The sequence below is a fragment of the Crocuta crocuta genome, unplaced genomic scaffold, assembly GCF_008692635.1.
Source record: "Crocuta crocuta isolate KB4526 unplaced genomic scaffold, BGI_CrCroc_1.0 scaffold278, whole genome shotgun sequence".
In the NCBI taxonomy this organism is placed as follows: domain Eukaryota; kingdom Metazoa; phylum Chordata; class Mammalia; order Carnivora; family Hyaenidae; genus Crocuta; species Crocuta crocuta.
In genome coordinates, this window is record NW_027532173.1 from 1,450,783 (window position 1) to 1,474,740 (window position 23,958).

Sequence of the window (23,958 nt, forward strand, 5' to 3'; positions counted from 1 at the left end):
CACATATAAAATACTGAGTAAACAAGTAAACATATGAATGTTAAGTGGGAAGCCAGGTTTCTTACTGTTGGAAAAGGTAGCTAGAAATATGGACAGAGAAGAAAACAAATCCTATGATGTCGGACTGGAATTGAAGATATTGATCAGTAGGTGGACAGATTCATGGGGGTAGGGCATGAGAGGGATTCCTTTCTTAATATTCTCAAAAAAAAAAGCGCCAAATCTAAATCTAATTATTAGGAAACATGAAACAAACCCAAAGTAAGGGCTTCTATAGAACAAGTGGTTATATTTCCCTTCTTCTGATGCTTTCAGCCTAAAGCCAACAGAAGAAGGGAATAATAAAGATCAGAGCAGAAATAAACAATATAGAAACAAACAAAAAACCCAGAAAAGATCAATGAAACTAGGAGCTGGTTCTTTGATAGAATTAATAAAACTGATAAACCCCTAGCTAGACTTATCAAAAAGAAAAAAGAAAGGACCCAAATAAAGAAAATCACAAATGAAAGAGATCACAACCAACACCACAGAAATACAACCAATAAAAGAGAGTATTATAAAAAATATATGCAACAATTTAGGCAATCTGGAAGAAATAGGTAAACTCCTAGAAACATATAAACTATCAAAATTGAAACAGGAGGCAACAAAAAATTTGAACAGGCCCACAAGCAGCAAAGAAATTGAATCAGAAATCAAAAATCTCACAACAAACAAAAGTCCAGAGCCACATGGCTTGCCAGGTAAGTTCTACCAAACATTTAAAGAACAATTAATACATTTTCTTCTCAAAGTGTTCCAAAAAGTAAAAATGGGAGGAAACTTCCAAACTCTTCTATAAGGCCAGCAGTGCCTTGATTCCAAAACCAAAGACTCCACTAAAAAAAAAGAATTACAAGCCAATACCCCTGATGAACACTGATGCAAAAATTCTCAACAAAATACAAGCAAATCAAATCCAACAATACATTAAAATAATCATTCACCACCATCATGGGATTTATTCCTGGGCTGCAAGGATGGGGCAGTATTTGCAAATCAACCAATGTGATACATCACATTAATAAAAGACATGATAAAAACCTTATGAACCTCTCAATAGGTGCAAAAAAAAAAAAAGTATGTGACAAAGTACAGCATCCATTCTTGACACAAACCCTCAACAAAGTAGGGATAGAGGGAACACATGTCAACATTCATAAAGACCATATGTGAAAGACCCACAACTAACATCATCCTCAATGGGGGAAAAACTGAGCTCTTCCTCTATGTGAGGACCAAGACAGGGATGGCCAATCTCATCACTATTATTTAACATAAGACTGGAAGTCTGAGTCTCAGCAATGAGACAACGACAAGAAAAACAAGGCATCCAAACAGGCAAAGAAGCCAAATGTTCAGGATAGGCACCCAACATGATACTCCATGCAGAAAGTCTGAAAGACTCTACCAAAAAATTGCTAGAACTGATACACAAATTCAGTGAAGTTGCAGGATACAAAATTAATTTAGCTACCTGCTGCATTTCTATACATCAATAATGGAGCATCAGAAAGAGAAATCAAGGAATCGATATTATTTACAATTATACCAAAAACCGTAAGATACCTAGGAATAAACCTACCAAAGAGGTAAAAGATCTATAGTCTGAAAACTATAAAACACTGATGAAAGAAATTGAAGAAGAAACAAAGAAAAACATTCCACGCTCATCGATCAGAAGAACAAATATTGTTAAAATGTCAATGCTATTCAGGGGCGCCTGGGTGGCTTAGTCGGTTAGGTGTCCAACTTTTGCTTAGGTCATGATCTCACGGTTCGTGGGTTCGAGCCCCGCGTCGGGCTCTGTGCTGACTGCCAGCTCAGAGCCTGGAGCCTATTTCAGAGTCTGTATCTCCCTCTCTCTCTGACCCTCCCCTGCTCACGCTGTCTCTCTCTCTCTCTCTCTCCTAGAAATAAATAAACATATTTAAAAAAAGTCAATGCTATTCAATGCAATCTATACATTTAATGCAATTCCTATCAAAATACAACCAGCATTGTTCACAGAGCTAAAACAATCCTAAAATTGGTAAAAGACCTGAAATGGACAAAGCAATCCTGGAAAAGAAAAAACAGGAGTCATCACCATTTCAGATTTCATGCAATACTACAAAGCTGTAGTCGTCCAAGCAGTATGGTACTGGCACAAAATCAGACACATAGGTCAATGGAACAGAATAGAACACTGAGAAATGAACCCACAATTACACGGTCAACTTATCTTCAAAAAAGCAGGAAAGAATATTCAATGGAAAAAAGACAGTCTCTTCAGCAAATGGTGTTGGTAAAACTGGACAGCAACATACAGAATAAAACTGGACCACTTTCTTATACCATACACAAAAATTCACAATGGACGAAGGACCTAAATGTAAAACAGGAAACCATCAAAATGCTAGAGGGGAACATAAGCAGCAAACTCTTTCACCTCGGCCACAGCAACTTCTTACTAGACATTTCTCCGGAAGCAAGGGAAACAAAAACAAAAATGAAGTATTCGGACTTCATCAAAATATAAGGCTTCTACACAGTGAAGGAAACAATCAACAAAACTAAAGGGCATCCTATGGAATAGAAGAAGATATTTGTAAACGGAAAATTTGATAAAGGGTTAGTATCCAAAATCTTTAAGAACTTAGCAAACTCAACACCCAAAAAAATAAATAATCCAGTTAAGAAATGGGCAGAAGATATGAATGTACATCTTTCCAAAGAAGACATCCAGATGGCTAATAGACACCGAAAAGATGCTCGACATCACTCATCATCAGGGAAATGCAAATTAAAATCACAGTGAGATATCACCTCATACCTGTCAGAATGGCTAAAATTAACAACAGAGGAAACAAGAGGTATTGGCTCACATAAGGAGAAAGTAGAACCCTTTTACACTGTTGATGGGGATGCAAAGTGGGGTAGCCACTCTGGAAAACAGTATGAAGGTTTCTCAAAAAGTTATGAATACAACTACCCTATGACCTAGTGATTGCACTAGTAGGTATTTACCTGAAGGATATAAAAATACTGATTCGAGGGGTGCCTGGGTGGCTCAATTGGTTGCGTGATTCTTGATTTTGGCTCAGGTCATAATATCAAGGTTAGTGGAGTGCAACCCTACACTGACCTCTGCACTGACAGCATCGAGCCTGCTTGGGATTCTCTCTTTCTCTCTCTCTCTCTCTGCCCCTCACCCATTCATTCATTTCTTCTCTCTCCCCCAACAATCTCTCTCAAAACAAATAAACATTAAAAAAAAACATACTGATTTGAAGGGATGCGTGGGGGGAGGGGGAGGGGCAAACTATAAAAGAGACTCTTAACCACAAAGAAACTGAGGGTTGCTGGAAGGGAAGAAGGGAGGTGGGCAGGGGCCGGGCCAGATGCCTGATGGGTACTGGGAGGGTAACTGTTGTGAAGAGCACTGGGTGGTATAGGAAAGAGAAAAAAAGAAAAGGACAAGTGCCTATACTCATCAAAAACATGAACGTCCTAAGGAAAGACTAAGGAATTATTCCAGATTGAAAGAGACTGAAAACGCATGACAATTTGAGGTAAGGATACAGTATTATTAAAAAGGCAGATGTGGTAAAACATTAACTGTGGAAGTGTATGAAGGCAAAATGGGAATTCCTGTAGTATCCTAACTTTACTGTCATTTTGAAATTATATCTAAAGTATGTAAATAAGGTCACGGCAAGACTCAGAATTCAACTACAAGGTTATGGACTATTTTTACGTTAGAGTCTGTGTTTCCTGGTCTACTTTAAAGAAACTTATAATAAATCTATCTAAAGTCCATCCAAGTTGTAATGTTTCAGTATCCACTTAAAATTTTCACAGTACATGAAAAGAAAAAGTCTATTTTATAACTATCATTGGGGCGCCTGGGTGGCTCAGTCAGTTAAGCATCCGACTTCGGCTCAGGTCATGATCTCATGGCTCGTGGGTTCAAGGCCCGCATCAGGCTCTGTGCTGACAGCTAGCTCTAGGAGCTAGTTAGGAGCCTGTCTTTGGATTCTTTATCTCCCTTTCTCTCTGACCCTTCCCTGCTCGCACTGTCTCTCTCTGACTCTCAAAAATAAAAAATAAATAACTAGCATCAGACTTTTATATTTTTATAACGAGCATTTTTGTTAACTAGCATTTTTTTTATTACTGGCATCAGATTTGTTCCTCAAGGAAGCAGTTTCAAGCCACCAACAGTACCATATACTCTATTACATTTACCCAGCAACATCAGATGGAATAGAAGGTGTGTCACTTTCCCTGAACTCACCATGTGTAGATGGAGGGATTTAGCAGGGTCTAGCATGCTAGAATCAATTAACATTAACAATTTCCTCCGAATATCAGCCGCTCTGAATGACACAGTGTTGGTCTGAGCGGTAGTTACACACATACACAAGAACTTGAGCATGTCGAGGAAAAGTAGATCTTGCTTTGATAGATGTTCTTCAGCTAAAGGATTCATGGCACCTGAAAATAAAAAGCACTTATTAAAACTAAGAGACGGACACAACCAACACATATACTGAACATTAACTCAAACATTTTCCAGTCTACAAAAACACACACACACGTAAAACAGAGAGAGACAGACACATCAAAGTCTATGGAAAGCAAAATTATGGTGAAAGTGATTAAACACTAAAAGCTTCAAAATTCTTCATGAAAAGTTACCCTAGGATTCTGTCATCAAGAAATAATCTATGGGGAAATGTATACGGACAACACTCACTGGGGCAGCACTGCTAATTATAGCCAAACAGAAAGAAGCCCAAACTTCTGACAATAAAAATGGTCAAGTGAATTATGGTATGTAAGTTAACTGAGATATTATGAAGCCATTAAAAAGGATAATTATCGGGGCACCTGGATGGCTCAGTCAGTTAAGCATCCGACTTCAGCTCAGGTCACCATCTCACGGTTTGTGGGTTCAAGCTCCATGTTGGGCTCTGTGCTGACAACTCAGAGCCTGGAGCTGCTTCAGATTCCGTGTCTCCCTCTCTCTCTGCCCCTCCCCCGCTTGCACTCTGTCTCTCTCTCTCTGTTTCCCTCCCTCTCTTAAAAATAAACATTAAAGGGGCGCCTGGGTGGCTTAGTCGGTTAAGCGTCCGACTTTCGCTTGGGTCATGATCTCGCGGTTCGTGGGTTCGAGCCCCGCGTCGGGCTCTCTGCTTACAGCCAGCTCAGAACCTGGAGCCTGTTTCAGAGTCTGTGACTCCCTCTCTCTCTGACCCTCCCCTGCTCATGCTGTCTCTCTCTCTCCTAGAAATAAATAAAACATTAAAAAAAAAAAAATTTTTTTTAAAAAATAAACATTAAAAAAATTAAAAAGAAAATGTATAATTATCAATATAGCTTAATGAAAAAAATGCTTACAGTTGTTAAAAGGAGATGAAGGCATAAAAAAAATCCGAACATTGATGCTGATTTCAAGAACAGAAAAAGGTTCAAAGTCATGGCCCCAGGGTTGTTTTCACTCTCCTACTTTCTATTTTCCAAATCATCCATTTTAAATTCCTTACATGAAGAATGACCCAGGTAACTAATGAATTCAGTTCAAAATCATAGAAACCTAATGTACATAGGAGGAAACCAATCCCAATGGACTATATAAGGGAAAATAAAATGAGCATAAGACTGGTATCTATGAGGCCTTTCATAAAGCCAATCAATGCAGAGAGGAAAAGAAATCCCAAGCAGTAAAGGTGTATGTACCAATAGTACTCTGGGCCTCTCCAGATACGTTAGCATCGCTAACACTAGCGGCTGGGTCTTCACTGAATAGGTTCATGGATGACTGATCCTCTCCCTCCATCAGACTTGCATCAGCATCATCTTCCAGTGATTCTACTTCTCCATAGTCAAACGGCTTTCTGGTAAATGATGCCTTCAAAGAAGAAAAACAAAGATGTTCAAACCGGCTTCTTCCATAAGCATGTGTAGTTAAAATTCACCTAATCGAACAATTCAAGATCCATGTGTATGAACGCTGCAGTATTTTGTCTATGAAATGTGTAACAATAAAAAACGGATAGGGGTGCCTGGGTAGCTCAGTCGGCTAAGCGTCCGACTTCGGCTTAAGTTACGATCTCATAGTTTGTGGGTTCGAGCCCTGCGTCGGGCTCTCTGTTGACAGCTAGCTCAGAGCCTGAGTCTGTTTTAGATTCTGTATCTTCCTCCCTCTCTGACCCTCCCCTGCTCACGCTGTCTCTCTCTCTCTCTCTCTAATAAATAAAACATTAAAAAAATGTTTCTTAATTAAAAATGGATAAACTGTAATATGTATATACAACAATACTATGCAAGCTTTAAAAATAATTTCTTACATTAAGCTTTTTAATACCCAAATCTGATGAGCACATGGGAAAAGCATAAATGTGTATGACTCTTTTCGAGGAAAGGAACAACATCCATCAAAAAGTAAAATTCGCATTCCTTTTAAAGAAGCAATTCCACTGCTAGAATTTATCCTACGTTCATCATAGGCACACGTAAAGTAGACAAAAACACAAGAATCTTTACCACAGAATTCTTTGTAACAATAACAAAAAAATAGAAACCACATCTAATGGTAAGGTTAGATGGGCTAAAAATACATATATACCATTCCCGTATAATGAGATACAATACTACTGTAAAAAAAAAAAAAAAAGTAAAAAACAGCAGCATGTAACAACATAGAAAAATGACCAAGATTTATAACTGAGTGAAAATAACCAAATTACAAAATACTTTTTCATTCAACATATACTTGAGTATCTACTGTGTGTGTCTGCCAGGCACTGTTTTAGACAAAAGAATACATGTAGCAAAAGCCCATTTTTGTGAAAGAAAAGTAAGTACCATGATGAGAATGTGTTGCTTGTTGAACACAATTTTTGTTTTTGCTTTTAAAGATAAACAATTATTTTGAATTCTGGTACAGTGTTACGTAGAAATAAGTATAAACCTAGACGATTAGTTTACAATCATTCAATCTATTACTAATTATTGAAAAACTGAAAGGAACCAGTATGCACTGATATTAAGAAGCAAAGAATACATTCCCTTCCAAAACCAAATAACTTCAATTTCCACATTTTTAAAATTTTTTTTTATTTCGGAGAGAGAGTGAGAGTGTGAGCAGGGGAAGGTCAGATAGAGAGGGACACACAGAATCTGAAGCAGGATCCAGGCTCTGAGCTGTCAGCACAGAGCCTGACGCAGGGCTCAAACCCACGAACCGTGAGATCATGACCTGAGCCAAAGTCAGACGCTTAACCAACTGAGCCACCCAGACACCCCTCCACATTTTAAAATATATACGGTGCCAGATATTGTGAGATGTGTCCCTACTGAAGAGAGGTATCAATGAAAAAAGAATCTTAGAGTCAATGAAACAGGGTGGTAAAACACGCATACTTACTAAACTTCTACAAATATCTGCAACATCATTCATGAGCTTTGATGTCAACAATCGCAGGAAAAATCCAGATGCAATCTTACTGGGACTGGGCTGTAATGAAGACAAATAAAAGCATAAGCAAACAAAAACACAAAAAGTTATTCTTGGCAGAGACTTTCTCTATCTTAAATGAAATACAGATATTCTTCTACATTGGAAATTCTCTACCATAAGAAGCAGGGGTGATGAGTTTACTATTAGGGCCAAGACAAGTGTCTCAAAAACACTAACCTTTTTTCTTAGACTAATAAGTATACCGCACTTAAGTATATTGTGTATAAACATTCAAGTAAAATACCAAGTACTGACCCTAAACATAAGTAATAACTGTAAGTTAGGATTTATTCTTCCATTTCTCTCCTTCCCTATTTAGTTAAAAGAAAGAAAGAAAGAAAGAAAGAAAGAAAGAAAGAAAGAAAGAAAGAAAGAAAGAAAGAAAGAAAGAAAACACATTAAAAATTCAAATATATGTGCTGGTAATATTGTTATATAGCCATGTAGTTACTGTTAGCATTCAAGAAACATATTTTCCAACTAAGACCAACGCTCTGGCCTGGCTCAGGTATAACTTAGGTCTGTTCCAAATCAAAATAAAGATTACGCAGAGTAACACTCTTTCCACCCAGTGCTCTATAAGACTGTCTGGGCAAAAGAGAGTAAGGCATGTGCGGGAGTTGTGGATCCCCGTGGTGCTCACCAGCCCTGGTACCTGGTGTGCACGTCACATGGCCACAGCCGACACATCTTTACTAAATGAAAGAAAATATGCTGGCCATCAAAGAGTCGCCTATGTAGTTGTCTATAAAAGTGGTAATCTCAGAAACCTTCCTGAAATGATGAAATTAGCTCATGAGAAACTCAGATTACCTGTTGCTTTATTCCTCTGGATAATACGTTTATTTCCCATTCAATTTAATTTTAAATTACAAATGGACCAAAAAAACTAGTACCAGCACCAGCTGGTCACCCACCACCTCGGCTGACCACACAGTGAAGTAAGAAGAACTGCTTACCCTGGGACAGTTGGACAGGCAACGGGTGCACAGGTACATCACATTTCTCAGTGACACAATCCTAGGTTCTTCGTGGGGCTTATTTTTAAACAGAGTGATACTTTCTCCTGCACACTGCATCAGAGACTATTGATAAAAGAAGAATAAGTCCAAACTCCGGTTAAAATGATAGTTTAGGAATTGCTTTTCAAAGTTTTACGTATGGAATAAAATTAGTGTTTTTAAAAGTTATACTTGGTTATACAGTGTAATTAAAAATCAAGGTAACAATTAACAGTGTTTTTAATGAGTTCTCGTATACTGTTCTCCTTACAAATCACACCACTGACAGGACAAGACTCAGAGATGAACCTAAGTTTCATGCTTCCTGCAAATCTGCTTAACACTTAGTCAAGGATTCTTTAGGATAACTGATCACATGCAAAACTTTTTAAAGTGCCATAAAAGTCAGCATTTTTCTTTAGGAAAACTAAATTTTAATGTGATATTATTTCAATTACGCTATGTATAGTTGGCCTAAAATAAGCGCAAGTGTTAAGGATGGATGAATAGTTGCATATCTCATAGACAGCATAAACCAAAGACAAAAGTTGACCGATGTAAAAAATGTTATGTTTTCTCAAATTTACCAATTTCCCCCAGAACACATTGCATTCGTATTTATCCAGAATTTAACTAGAATGGATTCTCATACCTTGGCTTTCTGGAATAATTCTGATTTATATGCTTCCTCTTCAGCTATTACACCCACATAACAATAGCAGCCGAGAACACCCACCATAAGACTTGAACACCGGATAAGTGTTTCTGCATTTGTAGACTTCAAGTAAAGCAAAAAAACAAAAACAAAAAACACACATCCCATTAAGTAATTTTGAGTACACCACAGGTATCTTTAGTAAGAACAAATCTTACGTACATATTAAGAAACTAGTTATCTGAGTTAATAATGGCATAATTCTGATTATCTCTAAAAACATCCAAGAGATCCCTGCAGAGTTGTAAAAAGTAGAAATATTGGGAAAAATAAAACTATCTCCTAATGGCCAAGTTAGGCATCTATCTCTTCTTACAGTAGCATAGTGTACTCTATACACAGGCCCTTAATATTTGAGGTAGAGTGGAAGAAAAAAATGATATTAAAAGTAAAAGTCTGTAACTCTTAGAATAGGAATAGAAATTAGATTCATATAAAGAGAAATGTCATATTAAAATGACATTTTGAGCTTCTGAAAGAGAAGAACCCTGACTTACTCAGCTTTTCAGACTCTAGAAACCAGCACAAATTTTGCAAGTAGATATCACTTAGCCAATTTCATACAATTACTTACAAATTTGCAATGGCCACACAGAAAAATAACATTTTCAGATTGTTCTGTTCCTATACTGTAGGAAATGGCATTTTAGGGCAAAACACAGAAGACTGATTTACTTTAATCACGAAAACGTTTACAAGCGTGATCCAGCAGAGTGTCGGTAAGTAAACATAAGGCAGATGACAAAGACACACCACCTCTTCTCTGGTTCTGTGAGTCATTATCCCTGGCTACTGGATTCACTCCTCTGAGTAACTTGCAGACTTTATTTTATTCAACAAATACTTTACCATTTACAAAATAACAAGGCATTGTGGAAGATACAAACGTTAATAAAAATACAGATGTCCTTTAAGGAGCTTTACACTATGGTTTGAGACATCTGTGTATAAAACATATCCATGGGGCAAAGAGGATGCTAAGTGTTACTTTAAAACAAAATACCAGGGACAACTGGGTGGCTCAGTAGGTTGAGCGTCTGACTTTGGCCCAGGTCACAATCTCTTGGTTCTTGAATTTGAGCCCCACATCAAGCTTGATGCTGACAGCTCAGAGCCTAGAGCCTGCTTTGGATTCTGTGTCTTCCTCTCTCTCTCTCCTCCCCCACTCACACTCTGTTTCTCTCTCAAAAATAAACATTAAAAAAAATTTATTTAGGCGCTTCTGGGTGGCTCAGTCGGTTAAGCATCCGACTTCGGTTCAGGTCATGATCTGTGTGTGGGTTCAAGCCCTGCATCGGGCTCTGTGCTAACAGCTAGCTCAGAGCCTGAAGACTGTTTCAGATTCTGTGTCTCCCTCTCTCTCTGACCCTCCCCTGCTCACCTCTCTCTCTCTCAGAAATAAAACATTAAAAAAATTTTTTTTTTAATTTTTTAAAGAAGTAGTAAGTACCATGAAAACCAAAAGATGAATTATTATGGTTGAGATTATCTAAGAAAGGCTTTAGCAAGATTTTGACATATGGGTAATTTGACACACAAAAATGGGTGGAAAGATAGTTCATGTCAAAAATAATGGGAGTTTTGGCAAGAGAATGGCACACACAAAGAAAATGTGATTTTTTTTTTTTTTTTGAGAGAGACAGAGAGAGAGAGAGAGAGAGAGAGAGAGAGAGAGAGAGAGAGAATCTCAAGCAGGCTCCATTGCCAGCACGGAGCCCAAAACGGGGTTTGATTTCACCATGAGATCATGACCTGGAGCCACTCAGCCACCCCAAGAGAAAGTGTGATCTTAAGACAGCGAAGGAAATGACTTACAAGAAATTACTAGTGACCCCTGAACTATGGGTGACTGCCAGATCATTTATTACATTTTATTAATTACTTCTCCCTCTTCAAGTGTCACCAAGATCTATTAGATCCATTTAAATTATGTTCTTTTTGTTATTGGAACCTCTCCCTCCTGTGAATAGAGAGGTTCTTTCTCATCATATAATCCCTATGCTCAGAACCATTATTATTCCCACCAACCCACACAAAGACATCTGCTTCTTTAATGCCTCCTAGAATTCCTGGTACAAAAGGAACCCAAATCATTCTTCTTGGGTCTTCCTGCTCCCGTGCTAAGTCTTCACTATTTGTATGCATGTACTGTGACTTTGCTTTTTTATATCAAGCCTGTCACCACCCTCAGGTCCCTTTCTGCCCCTTTCTCCTTCCTAACAGTCCATCAAAGTGGAGTCAGATGCAGGCTTTAGTTCTGTTGAAGATCTCACCTCACATGAGTAGTTATTTAGAAGCTGTTCTGATAACCCCAGAAGATAGCGATCCAGTGATTCCTTGAGGTTCTGGTGGACAGAGATACCTACACCGGACTGGTGCTTCTCTACAGGACATTCCTTCACCACACTTAGGAAATCCATCTTGTCAAACGTGGTCTGAAGAAACAGTTCTTCAATCTCCGAGAGTGAAGGATCCTCTGCATCTTTTTGGTGTCGTTCACTTCAACAGAGTAAGAGCTTAAGTTTATAATCAAGTGACCAACTATTTTACTTCAATGCAGCAGCAATGTATTACAAATGAAAACGTTAACTGAGCGTCTACACTGTTTACAGACTGCTTACACAATTAACGGATGAGTCATTTTAAAAGCCTCTTAGCTTTGGAACTGCTACCCACTTGTACCAGCTTTCATTAAGCGGCAGCAAATTCCACTAACACATGGATGAAAAACACATAGGCTACAATTTCGGAGGCAAAGTCAGAAAGAATTAAAAAGGAAAACATTAATAGCACCAGGTACAAGATAAACATTTTCTGAAAATGCTTTCCATTGTCCCCTTTGATTTCTCTGAAATAAAGGAGTTTTCCACGCTATGCCCTCTCAAGGGAGATGAGGAATCTTAATGCCAGTGAGTCATTTTCCACCACAGGGATAAGCATAGCCCTCTTGAGTCAATCAACTAAAATGAGGTTTTTAGATTTATTTTTACTTTGACCTATCCTCCATTACCATTAATTTTAAAGCAAACAGATTTTACTTGACATACAAAAATGGGTCACATCTTTAAAGAACTTATGTCTTAACCACCCATTAAAACTATTTATTTCTTCCATTGGCAAGTGTCACACGCTATACTACAGGACATTAAAAAACAGTCAACTGGATCTAAAATTATAGAATGCAGATTACTATCACTGAATTAAAAGCAGCTTTTCCCTGGAAAGAGGTGGGATTTTCTTTAATTGATCAAATTAGTTCATAATTTTTAAGATGTAGCTACTACTCTGCTAAAACTATTATCTTTGTTAATTACAGCCCTAGCTTAAAACAACACAGAACTCTATTAGGTAACATACCATTCTGGCTCTCTTTGGAAAAAATTCATTGCAGCTTTCGAGTTTTTCATAGTGAGACTCACAAGAATTTTCTCCAGTGCAAGATGAGGAAAATTACTACAAAGGAAAATTTAAAAAATCTTCGCTTAGAAGAACAAAAGCCATTGAATGCATTGTTTAAACTTAAAAATCCATGCTTGGTTGTAAATCTTGCCCTCAATTTCTTTCATCTCTACTCGATTTTTTAACATCTAAAACAAGAATTAAGAAGCACACATTTATTTTATGTTACTATAATTTTCAGTACTTCCTGGCAGCAGACTCATCCAATTTTTAAAAATAATTTCTCAGATGATGGAATGAAAGCAAAAGCACTAGGACCCAGGTCAGTCCTCTATTCCTTCAATCCTGACCACCAGCTGTGGAAAGGTTACAGAGGCAAGTTGCTCCCCATTCTGGTGCTTACCCTCCAGTCTGTCTGTCTCTAGTTTCCTTCCCCCACTAATTTAACACCCGTCACGCAGAAGATACTCCCATTATGATTCCAGGATACCTCTACGTCTGATATACATGCAGATGAACCCAGTCACAGGAAATCACAAAGGAACATGTTAAGTGCTCCAAGAATTATCATTCGTATTATTCAGGCACATTCCCCTGTGTTCTCACTGTCTCAGCAGAGATGAGAACACAGTAAAAGGACATGAAGAGATCCAAGCACAAAGACACAGAACACTGGAAAAACAAAGGGACTGTTTAATACGTGGGGTAAGGTCTGAGAAACGCTGCATCACCCCTGTAAAACAGGCCATCTAGTATACAATAAGCCCACGGGTACCTCAAGATACAAAAAGCAGTTGGATGCTAAGGACTTCAATCACCTGTGAAGAACTGGTGGCAGCTCCGTACTGTCTTCAAAGTCTTCCTCTAACTGATAGAGTAAGAGCCATTTCATTATCAATTCCTTTAAAGAAAAACTTCTATTCACTTCACACATACTCTGCTCCGCTCCTGTCTTTGCTGAGTCTGGAACGACGCAGATGGTCAGGGCCAAAGTCAAGCAGCATACTGCAGGACTACAACAAAACAAAGAACTGCTGTTAAAAATAAGCTTCCCCCTCATCCTGATAGTTCTTTATTATTTTCTTTAACGTATATCTGCCATGGGTTGATAATCTGCAATAGGTGCCATACGAGAATAACCAAAATTAGATTAAATATGATGAAAGACTGACAAAGTGCTCCCCACCTGGAGTGACAGAATGAGAGAGTCAAGAATGGGAGAAAAGCGTTGCAAGAGGAGACCTTGCTACCTATATATTCTTGCAGGAAAACCAGCAATGCACCCATTTTAATAGTGACCATCTCCCTTCTGCTTTCTTTCCCTCAAGAACAATTTGAATCTCTTTGGTTTTTGGTTTTCTAATGTTTTTTTTTGTTTTTTTGTTTGTTTGTTTGTTTTGAGACAGACAAAGCAGAAGCTGGGGAAGGGCAGAGGGAGGGAGACACAGAATCTGAAGCAGGCTACAGGCTCTGAGCTGTGAGCACAGAGCCTAACGCAGGACTCAAATTCATAAACCGCAGGATCATGACCTGAGCCGAAGTCAGACGCTTAACTGAATGAGACATCAAGGTGGCCCTGAATCTTTCTGATCTCTTTGGCATCCAAAGTCTCACAGTTTAGTAAAGGTTGTGCTCGATTCTTTCTTTTTTTAAATTTTTTTTAACATTTATTTTTGAGAGAGAAAGAGAGAGTGTGAGCTGTAGGGAGGCACAGAATCCGAAGCAGGCTACAGGCTCTGAGCTGTCAGTACAGAGCCTGATGCGGGGCTCAAACTCACTAACCGAGAGGTCATGAATGGAGTTAAAGTCGTATGCTTAACCAACTGAGCCACCCAGGCACCCCAGTTCTGCTTGACTGTTAATGTTCTTTTGCATGAGTCTTCAAGGTACGTTTCACTCATCCATAGGAGTCCCCTTAGAAGGATTCTCATTTCTCATTCAATAGTAGATTGAGTTTCTGGACTCAGTTCCCCTGTATCACTGTAGGCTGTAACTCTAAGCTCTACATTCATTCCAAATTTGGTAACCACTGTTTTACTAAAAAGTAAGTTTTTTGAGGCAGACCTTGTCTATTTTATTTACTAAAGTGTTACTAATGCTTAATGATGCTACAATGCTTGACATATGATAGGTGAATAGTAAACGTCCACTAACTAAGTGAACCCAAAAAATGTGAAAAGTATGATTACCTCTGAGAAAAAACATCTCTTATAAGTGTACCACTACTAAAAAAAGTTCATGCATACTGAATAAAATACTTAATTTTCAATTAAAGATAAAAGAAATTTAAATCCTTGTATCTTTAAAATTGGCCTTAGTAGGGGCACCTGGTAGCTTAATCAGTTGGGTATCCATCTGACTTTGGCTCAGGTCAAGATCTCACAGTTCATGAGTTCCAGGCCCACGTCAGCTCTATGCTGACAGCTCAGAGCCTGGAGCCTGTTTCGGATTCTGTGTCTCCCTCTCTCTCTGCCCCTCCCCTGCTGATGTTCTGTCTGTCTGTCTGTCTCTCTCTCTCTCAAAAATTAAAAAAAAAAAAAAAAAAATTAAAAAAAATTTTTTAATTGCCCTTAGTAACTTTCCTACACTTGAAACTAAATTTATTTACTTAAGACTTCCTGGAAAAACAACAAAAATTAGATGTTTACGTAAAACAGAATTTAACATATTTTTAACTGAAGTGATAAACTACAAAAACCAGAGGGGAAAAAAAGTATATGGATATATATAAATCTGATACAATACGTAAGTCAACCTACCATGAAGGTCTGCAGGCTGATCCAGTAAATAACTTCCAGAATTCTCTATCAACCTCAATTAAACCACCTTGAATTATAGCTCCAAGTAAGCCAAAGTTTTCAGCTTGTATTCGTTCAGAACTTATACCGCGAAAGGTAATAGACCAAATTTTAGTCCAGAGTTTCAATAAATCTGCCTTCTGTGAGCTTTCCAGGTCTGATTTCTTGCCTTGACACGATGCAACCTCCACAAGGCACCGTAACACGTAGGGTGTGCGCTCCCCGTGTCGCTGCTGAGGTAGAAGCTGGGACAGTATCATCAGTAATGGTGACAGCTCATAGTTAGGTAGATTGGAAGGATATTTGGAAATTAATCGGGTTGCAATCTGTAACCTAAAAAAAAAAGTATAATTTGAAAATGATTCAAGTCTATTAACAAACTAACAGAAAATAAATGTAGAGACATTTCACCGTTACAATATCCTAGAGAATCACCATCATTATTTTCCACACTACTCTCCAAATAAACTGGCTCCTATTACTTATTAAGCTCCACGTTCTAAAGTGGCAGGAAGAATGACAACTCTTTGGCCAGGTAGGGGAGCTGTCATATTTCCCTTACACAAAAATGTTGAGGAATAACTGAAGGGTAAGCGCACCTGACTGGCTCAGTAGGTACAGCATGCAACTCTTGATCTCAGGGTTGGGAGTTCAAACCCCACGCTGGAGACTACTCAAAAATAAATAAATAAAAACTAAATTATCAATTTTCTTTTACTTTGTTAATTTGTTAATGTTTAGTTTTGAGAGAGCGAGCACACAAGTGGCAGAGGGGCAGAGAGAGATGGAGTCAGAGAATCCAAAGCAGGCTCCATGCTGTCAGAGGAAAGCCCGATGCAAGATTTGAACACATGAACTGTGAGATCATGACCTGAGCCGAAGTTGAAAGTCAACTGACGGAGCCACCCAGGTACACCAATTTTTTTTAATGAAGTTTATTCATTTATTTTGAGCAAAAGAGCAAGCAGGGGTGAGACAGAGAGAGACAGGGGGGCGGGGAGGGAAGAGGGAGAGAGGGAAAGAGGGAGAGAGGGAAAGAGGGAGAGAGGGAAAGAGGGAGAGAGGGAAAGAGGGAGAGGGAGAGCGAGAGAGACAGAGAATCCCAAGCAGGCTCCATACTCTCAGCAAAGATCTTGATGTAGGGCTCAATCTCTCACATGAACTGTGAGATCATGACCTGAGCCAAAATCAAGAGTCAGCCAGTTAACCGACTGAGCCACCCAGATGCCCCTAAATGACCAATTTTCTACTTCTGTATTATCACACCCATCCTTGCTCTTTAGCCACCAAGAATATTCCTCTAAAACAAAAAAACAAACAACAATAACAAAAAAACAACTTGTTCTCCCTAGATGTTAGTTCAGTTAGGTCAATAAATATTTGCTGCGAGTTCTTAGAATATGTACTGCTCAAGAAGAAGATCTTTATCGTATTTATCCTTCCATCTATAAGGCTTGGCACACAGCAAGTAATCAGTAACTCTAGACTAAATGAACAAATTGAAGAATCTGAAATAGGGATCCTCCACTACATAAAATAAATATGAGCTTAAGCACTAAGTACCTAAGCCAAGATGATTCCCCCCTGACAACGCAATTCTATTTAACTATTACATTAACATGGGGAAGACCAAGGCACGGATCACAGAAGCTCGACTGCAACCTACAAATGTCTAAGTGTCCTTGGTCAAGCTGCCTAAGCTTCCTCGGTGTCATTTTCTGTCTGATAAAGCAAACAGGGTGGACTGGATGAATTCTAAAGACTCCTACCAGACCTGATATTTTATGCTATCACAGAGGTTCACAATTCATTAAATCATTTAAGCAACTGTGAACGCTACACCCAGCAAAATTTTAACAAGACAATCTTTTACTGTGGCAAGAGGTCCAAATTATTCTGTGATTTCTGAATGCCATCTTGAATTTCTTCCCAAGACGAAAGCAGGTGCCGTACCTGCTAAAATGTCTGTGTTGAGATGCACGACTCGGGAAATCCCACGAAGCACACACGACTGACTGCCTCCCAGGCTGCTGTCCCTGTCTCCCATGCTAAGGCCGGGTGCTTAGGACAGGTGGCCTGGCCCAGCTCCAGGACAGGAGCCATGGTGGCTGGCCTCAACACGTCCCGGCAACCACCTTCCCCTCTGCCACCGACTGGTTTAGGAGTGGACAAATGACCTAGTTACGGCCAGGCCGTTGTACCGGAGGTCTTGTGAGAAAAGCTAAATGAGACCAGGATGACAATAAAAAAGAGAACATCTTACCAAGGCACAAGATCAAAATCATTCTGTGACTTCTGAAGATGATCTTTTATGACGTCCCAGCCTAATTCTATTTTCCTCTTTTTGCAAGCTGCACTGTAATCATTAAGTTCTCTTTGTGTGATAGTGTAAGACTGAGAAATCTCCAAAGATCCGGTGTCTTCATTAAAAACCTGTAAAATAACAAAAAAACAACTTACTTATTATTTTTATTTTTACACGGTTCCTGTTTTCTAATAGTTCCTGAGGGAAAAATGTCATAGGGAAGTCAAGAGCAACTTATGGGAATATATTATGAAAATACATAAATATGATAATACAGCAATGAACAAACATTTTATAGGACTGGAATGGCTCTCCAGGAAGCACATATTACCAAGTAAGGTATTAGTTTTATTTCTTGAGGCCATTTACTAAATGCACCAGGACATCTAAAATTAAAGCAGAAATCTCAATTTTTTAAAAAATATTTTATTTATTTCTGAGAGACAGACAGCATGAGCAGGGGAGGGTCAGAGAGAGAGGGAGACACAGAATCTGAAACAGGCTCCAGGCTCTGAGCTGGCTATCAGCACAGAACCCGACACGGTGCTCGAACCCATGAACTGTGAAATCATGACCTGAGCCGAAGTCGGACACTTAACCGACTGAGCCACCCAAGCACCCCAGAAATCTCTATTTTCAATGAGATTAAATTTTTTAAAGTTTTTTTAATTAAAAAAGAGTATTATAAGTTTAGCATTAAGAAAATATCTGACAAATGAAATTACCCAGGATGTTAACCAAATTGCTGGGAAAAAAATTTTACTTAAAAAACATTAAGCCACAGGGGTGCCCGGGTGGCTCAGTCAGTTAAGCATCTGACTTCGGCTCAGGTCATGATCTCACAGTTCGTGGGTTCAAGCCCTGCGTCAGGCTCTGTGCTGACAGCTCAGAGCCTGGAGCCTGCTTCAGATTCTGTGTCTTCCTCTCTCTCTCTCTGCTCCTCCCCCGCTCACGCTCTGCCCCTCTCTCTCTCCCCATCTCTCTCAAAAATAAAATAAAAACATTAAAAAAAAAACCATTAAGCCATCAACTCATGAACGGGCAAACAAAATGTAATATACCCACACTACTGAACATTGTCTGGCAATAAAAAAGAATGAACTACTAGTTCCTGGCACAACATGGTTAAAAGACTACATGTTGTCTCCATGCAGTTTACAGTTGTATTTCCCTTCCATTTACATGAAATGTCCAAAATAAGCAAATCTTTAGGGACAAAATAGCTTAGTGATTAGTTGCTAAAGACTGAAAAAGCTGGGCATTAGGACTGACAACAAACAGGTACAGAGTCTGTTTGGGAAGTAATAGAAATATTCCGGAATCAGACAGTGGTGACGCTTGCACAATGTAGTGAAAATACTAAAAACCACTCAACTATATACTTGTATGCTGTGCGATTTCTAACTCAGTAGAAAAAAAATGTTTTAAACAAGAAACATTAGGGTTAGAGTACTCTGATTTTCTACAGACAACCTTTTAAGAATGAAGAGTTCATCACTAGTTTTCACCAAGTTCATATGTGCAAAATAGTTATTAAGTCAGAAGAGCAATTTCAAATATTTATAGTGTTTTGAAAGGAACAGTTACATATACAAAATAACTTGACAAGGCTTTTTTTTAGAACGCACATTTTAAAAGCCCAGCAAAGGGAACCTGGGTAGATGAGTTGGTTAAGCATCCACTTCGATTTTGGCTCAGGTCAAGACCTCACTAGTCGTGAGATGGGGACCTACATCAGGCTCCACACTAGAGCCTGCTTAAGATCCTCTCTCTCTCTCTCTCAAAAATCAAATAAAAGGAAATTCATGGAAAATTTCAAGCTACTATACCTGGTGACAAATGTCCGCCATCAGCTCAATCAAGTTTTCCTTGACGGCAACATTACGGGAGCCTGAAGAGTACTTCCCTCTGCTTCCTATATGACTTATCTCATTAATTAGCAGATCATATATGTTGTGTAAGATACTTTTCCATTTACTTGATTCATAAGCACCTGTAATTCAAAAAATGAGACTATAATCTGCGTACACACTCCATTTGCCCCACCATCTCCCACAAAATTATTCAGCTGCTGAGGTGGAAACTGGTCCAACCTCCCACTCAGTACTAATGCCTCTTCTGACAATATCCTAAGCAAACTCTACTTTGTAACAGTGTCCACTTCATGCTCAAGTTACCCCTATTAGGAAATACCCAAGTTAGGAAATTCTTCACTAATCTGATTTTTCTCTAATCAACTCAATCAAAATCTCAATCAAACTCTAATTTCCTCTCTCCCCTGAGGCAAATGTAATTAACATGCTCTGTCATTTACATGAGGACCAAGTTCTCTGTACATCATTTAGAGAAAAACATTACCAGTCCCTTTAACTGGTATACAAATGACATGTTACCCAGACTTCTCAGTATTCCTGTCATCTTTCCCTAAACACACTCCAGTCCACTATGTCTCTCTTCAGATGGGGACTCTCCAAAATCTGGTGGACAGAATACTCCTCTGGTGGACAGAATACTCCCACTGCCGTCCGACCAGTGTGGGGTAACAAAGGAGCTATTACTCCCCAAGAAGAACCATAAAATTTAGTAATACAGTCTCACACTGCATTAGTGTTTCTGGCAGATTTACCATCCTGTCAACTTTCATCCTAAATATACTTTTAACTACAACCCTAAACATGTCACGCCATCCCCTAAATAAGCCTGATCTTCATCCTGGCGAGACAACTGTGTGAAAGATGACAAACTGAGAAAATCCACCATTCTTGGACTCCGGTAGTTTCTCGGGCTACGAATATTCTACTACATGTACTAGGAGAGCCTGTTAAACATAGACAGTTACTTTTGAAAAAAAATTGGCTATAACTGTTTTCCTCCATTTTACCCGCTATCATTTGGTGTAGCATGATTTCCTAATACGGTCATTATACTAGCCGTGATGAATTCATCCAAAGGCCATTACAAGCCCAAAGGTAAACAGAGCCTGAGCATGGGGGAACTCATTCAGCTCCTGTTCTGCCCAATAAAGTTCCCGTCTACGGAATGAAGCTGCACCATCCCAGCAACAGAGGTATAACTGCGATGCAACATTAGTTTCAGGCATACAACGTAATTATTCAGTATTTGTATAATCTTGTGAAATGACCACAGTAAGTCTAATTAACATACCTTAGAAAATTATTTTTAAAAAAAAAGCTTCTTCCTTGTGATGACAACTTTTGGGATCTACTATCTTAGCTGTTTTCAAATATGCAATATGTACTAGTAAACAATACTCTCTTGATGAAAGACAAAGGTAAAGGTATCACGGAGAAGAAATCATTCATTTCTGGTTTTCCCAGCAAACAGGGGCCTGGAATAAGTATGGGTTTAAGGCACTGTGTACACATCTCCCTGAGGAACTGACCAATCTGACTGTTTGCAGTTCACACTCACCTGTTCTACCTCCTAACAAAAGCCGTATGTAAATACACAAGACCCTCCCTTCTCTGAACTCTCTCATGCTACAGTCTGAGAAACATCTTTTAGCACCTAACTGCTGCATCATCAGCTCCTAGAGGGGACAGCGTGTCATATGTGTTCCCTCATGATGCTTAGCAATGCACTAACCAAACAGCAGGGCACAATATGATTTGCTACCACAACTTCAAATTCTAAAAAACGTGTGAGAAATATCCTTGTAGACTAATACCATTACTAATACCATACAGTAAGCCATAGGAAGGTCATAACCGCCTACAAAATACAAATTTCATACTTAAGCTCCTATACTTCGATAAAGAAGCAAATTCAAAACAGCAAAAACTTCATTTTGTTACCTTTCTCTTGGGTTTTAGCTCCCTTTGGATGACGGATATAAATTTGCAGCTGACATAATTCAATAATCACTTCTTTTAAGGAATCATTAAGTCTGTGTTGAGTCCAAATATAAAGCAAGGTAGGAAGAACTTCATCTCCTAACTGACACACGCGAGTTCGAAAGTTAACAGCCAACGTCTTGAGGAAGATAATAAACGCTGCTAGGATGTGGTTCAGACCCGCGGAGCTCTTCTCTTGTCTGTCACAGAAAACAAACACACGCCGCTTAACAGGGCAGGCAGTGAACACTGAAGACAGTTATGAAGTTGCCGCTGCAAAGAAAAAGACATCTCATCTTCAAATGACAGTAGCCTTAGTTTCAGAACTATTCAGGAAACAAAAAAATCTTAGTGGGCCTACATGTAACAGCAACAACATTATCTGGTGCTAGGATACCAGCTCTCTCTGCTGCTCAAAGCCTGCCCAAAATGATACAGAACTGACCTGTAATATCACCAGGTATACATTTTATGTTATAGACTGAGTAAGGCCGCTAATGCCTGACAAGTTTAAGATACTGATACATACAAAATGCAGTCCATTTTTTCTTGGAACATCTAGCCTCAAAAATGGGGAAAATCAAACTACTTAAGAGGATATTTATCTTTTTTAATAAAGCAGCACTGATCTCCCACTCAAGAACGTCATTTTCATGTTCTGCCTTTGGATATTCAAGAAGTGCTGGAACCGACTCTTTAGGAACCTATTAATTCTACTAAGTGGGCCAGTGTTTTTGTTTTGTTTTGTTTTTTAGTTGGTAACATTTGTAGATGCTAATTAAAAGACAGACTTTTGGGGCACCTGGGTGGCTCAACCAGTTCAGTGTTTGACTCCTGATTTCAGCTCAGGTCATGATCTCACAGTTCGCAAGTTTGAGCCCTGCGTCGGACTCTGGGCTGACAGCGTGGAGCCTGCTTAATGTTCTCCATCTCTGTCCCTCCCCTACTTGCGCGCTCTCTCTCAAAATTAATGAACATAAAAAAAAAAAAAAACACTGAAAATAAAAGATACACTTGCTAGAAGATCAAATGGATTTTCAATACAGAACAAAATGAGATTAGATTACCTTGCATGATGAATAGCTTTGGAAAAGAAATCCAATAATTTGGAACTTAAGCCATCAGTTTGCGAACAGCATCCTCTGGTCACAGCATGAATTATTCTAGCCACTAAAACTCTATTAATGTCTTGTGCAGGTTTAAGGTACAGATTGAAGTATACAGAGAACAACTCTTTTAAAAAAAACAAAAAAATATTAGTTACGTTATCAAAAAGAAAATTATCAAACCATTGAACTTAAAAGTCCTGATACAATTTAAATTTCAATAATCCCATACAGACAAAAAGATTAAAAATTATATTAACTTACACTTAATACAGTAAAAGTGTTCAACTGGTACTTAATGTCGTTAATGCAAACTGCCTTTGAGACAAGAACAACTTGAGGACGCAGAGTGTGTGCAGCCGGCCCTCAGACAAGCTGTTTCACCTCTAATATCTTATGTCCCTCTACGTGGGTCCGACAGAGCATGGGACACAGTGCATACTCTACTGTTCTGTTTTGAAGCCGTCTGATTAATAACAGACGTGTAAAATGTATCAAGAACATCAAAAACTGTGTCAAGGGGATGAGATTTTATTCTACTTGTAACCTAAGGAATCAGAATGCCAGTTTCCTGGGTGTTGGCAGAAGACAACATATTCCTGATCAGAGAAAAAGGACAGTTTATTTCTCACAGCAATGACAATAGCCAAGGGACCTTCATTCCTACATAAATTCCTCAGCCCCGAAGGCAACATCAAGAGGGACAAAGGACAGGATATGAACAGTGAGCTGGCTACATTACAGGAGAGAAATCTTGAGCCGCCTATAATGAATGGGCAGCAAGCAAGCCTGTCTTTTGCATTAAGGAAGCCATTGTCTCTACCTTCCAAGGTCTGCTATACACACATACTTAAGAAAAAGAGTCAGGACAGGGCGCCTGGGTGGCTTAGGAGGTTGAGCATCCGACTTCAGCTCAGGTCATGATCTCACGGCTGGTGAGTTCAAGCCTCCTGTCAGGCTCTGTACTGATAGCTTGGAGCCTGGAGCCTGCTTCAGGTCTGGGTCTCCCTCTCTCTCTCTGTCCCTCCCCTATGCATGCTCTGTCTTTCTGTCTCAAAAAGTAAATAAACATTAAAAAAAAAAAAAAGTCAGGAACAAAGCAGTGTCTGCTCATAAGAACCGCAGAAACATTGAGATGCACTGAGAATCATATCCCAAAACAATGAAAACCAAAGCTGCTAATGCAGGATTTTCTTCCCATAAAGAGATAAATGCAAAGTTTTTGGCTGGT

General features: G+C 38.9%; 1 protein-coding gene across 5 annotated transcripts in view; it reads right to left on the bottom strand.

Moving 5' to 3' along the window:
- Positions 1-23,958, bottom strand: part of ATM (ATM serine/threonine kinase) — a 124,243-nt gene that overhangs the window by 80,478 nt on the left and 19,807 nt on the right. For all 5 annotated transcript variants that reach the window (XM_077777446.1, XM_077777445.1, XM_077777447.1 and 2 more), the window contains exons 6-18: positions 22,689-22,854; positions 21,583-21,821; positions 19,597-19,760; positions 17,726-17,895; positions 15,424-15,795; positions 13,483-13,677; positions 12,623-12,718; positions 11,539-11,764; positions 9,203-9,328; positions 8,509-8,634; positions 7,457-7,546; positions 5,767-5,938; positions 4,322-4,521 (exon numbers count right to left, since the gene is read on the bottom strand). In XM_077777446.1, coding sequence (XP_077633572.1) covers positions 4,322-4,521; positions 5,767-5,938; positions 7,457-7,546; positions 8,509-8,634; positions 9,203-9,328; positions 11,539-11,764; positions 12,623-12,718; positions 13,483-13,677; positions 15,424-15,795; positions 17,726-17,895; positions 19,597-19,760; positions 21,583-21,821; positions 22,689-22,854 — 2,342 coding nt within the window. The remainder of the gene's footprint in view (positions 1-4,321; positions 4,522-5,766; positions 5,939-7,456; positions 7,547-8,508; positions 8,635-9,202; positions 9,329-11,538; positions 11,765-12,622; positions 12,719-13,482; positions 13,678-15,423; positions 15,796-17,725; positions 17,896-19,596; positions 19,761-21,582; positions 21,822-22,688; positions 22,855-23,958) is intronic.